Source organism: Morone saxatilis, unplaced genomic scaffold (genome assembly GCF_004916995.1).
Source record: "Morone saxatilis isolate NCDOM2014 unplaced genomic scaffold, NCSU_SB_2.0 Contig283, whole genome shotgun sequence".
Lineage (NCBI taxonomy): Eukaryota > Metazoa > Chordata > Actinopteri > Moronidae > Morone > Morone saxatilis.
This window is the reverse complement of record NW_023339855.1, coordinates 2,400-2,995: the sequence shown is the minus strand read 5'-3', so window position 1 is coordinate 2,995 and position 596 is coordinate 2,400. Positions and strand designations below refer to the sequence as shown.

Here is a 596-nt window from a genome sequence, read left to right as displayed (position 1 = left end):
CTCTGATAAAGACTAATGTAATATTGGGACATCAGCTGATAAACATCCTTCAGGTGATATTGATCACTGTGTGTTTATTAACTGTATATTTAGTGGTTTCATCTGTTGAATCAGTGTTACAGGAGCGACCTGCAGCACAGAGCAGTTCACACATATTCACATTATGTATTTTATTAGTATTTTCTGTGTTTCTGTGTGAACTTTAATGGCTGTGAATGATCTGTTCAGGCGGTTTGTTGGCGCATGCTCAGTGTGTAGCCCAAGCACTCAGCCAATCCCGTGCGAGCAACCGCGCAGTAAGATTTGCATCATGAACGTACAAAGAGAGCGGTCCGCCGGTACCGACTTCATCTGATCCAGGAAATCCAATCCGAAATCAACATGCCTGAACCACCCAAAGCACCGAAGAAGGGCTCCAAGAAAGCCGTCTCTAAGGCCACCAAGAGCGGCAAGAAGAGGAGAAGGACCAGGAAGGAGAGCTACGCCATCTACGTGTACAAAGTCCTGAAGCAGGTCCACCCCGACACCGGGATCTCCTCCAAGGCCATGGGCATCATGAACTCCTTCGTCAGCGACATCTTCGAGCGTATCGCCGG

The 596-nt window shown here is 48.0% G+C and overlaps 1 protein-coding gene across 1 annotated transcript in view; it reads left to right on the top strand.

The window, feature by feature from the left end:
• Nucleotides 1–355: 355 nt before the first annotated feature.
• Nucleotides 356–596, top strand: part of LOC118336625 (histone H2B 1/2) — a gene marked incomplete in the record, with an annotated part of 827 nt that continues 586 nt past the window's right edge. Inside the window, 1 exon segment of the mRNA XM_035673284.1 lies at nucleotides 356–500. Within this exon segment, the coding sequence (XP_035529177.1) occupies nucleotides 382–500 (119 nt within the window).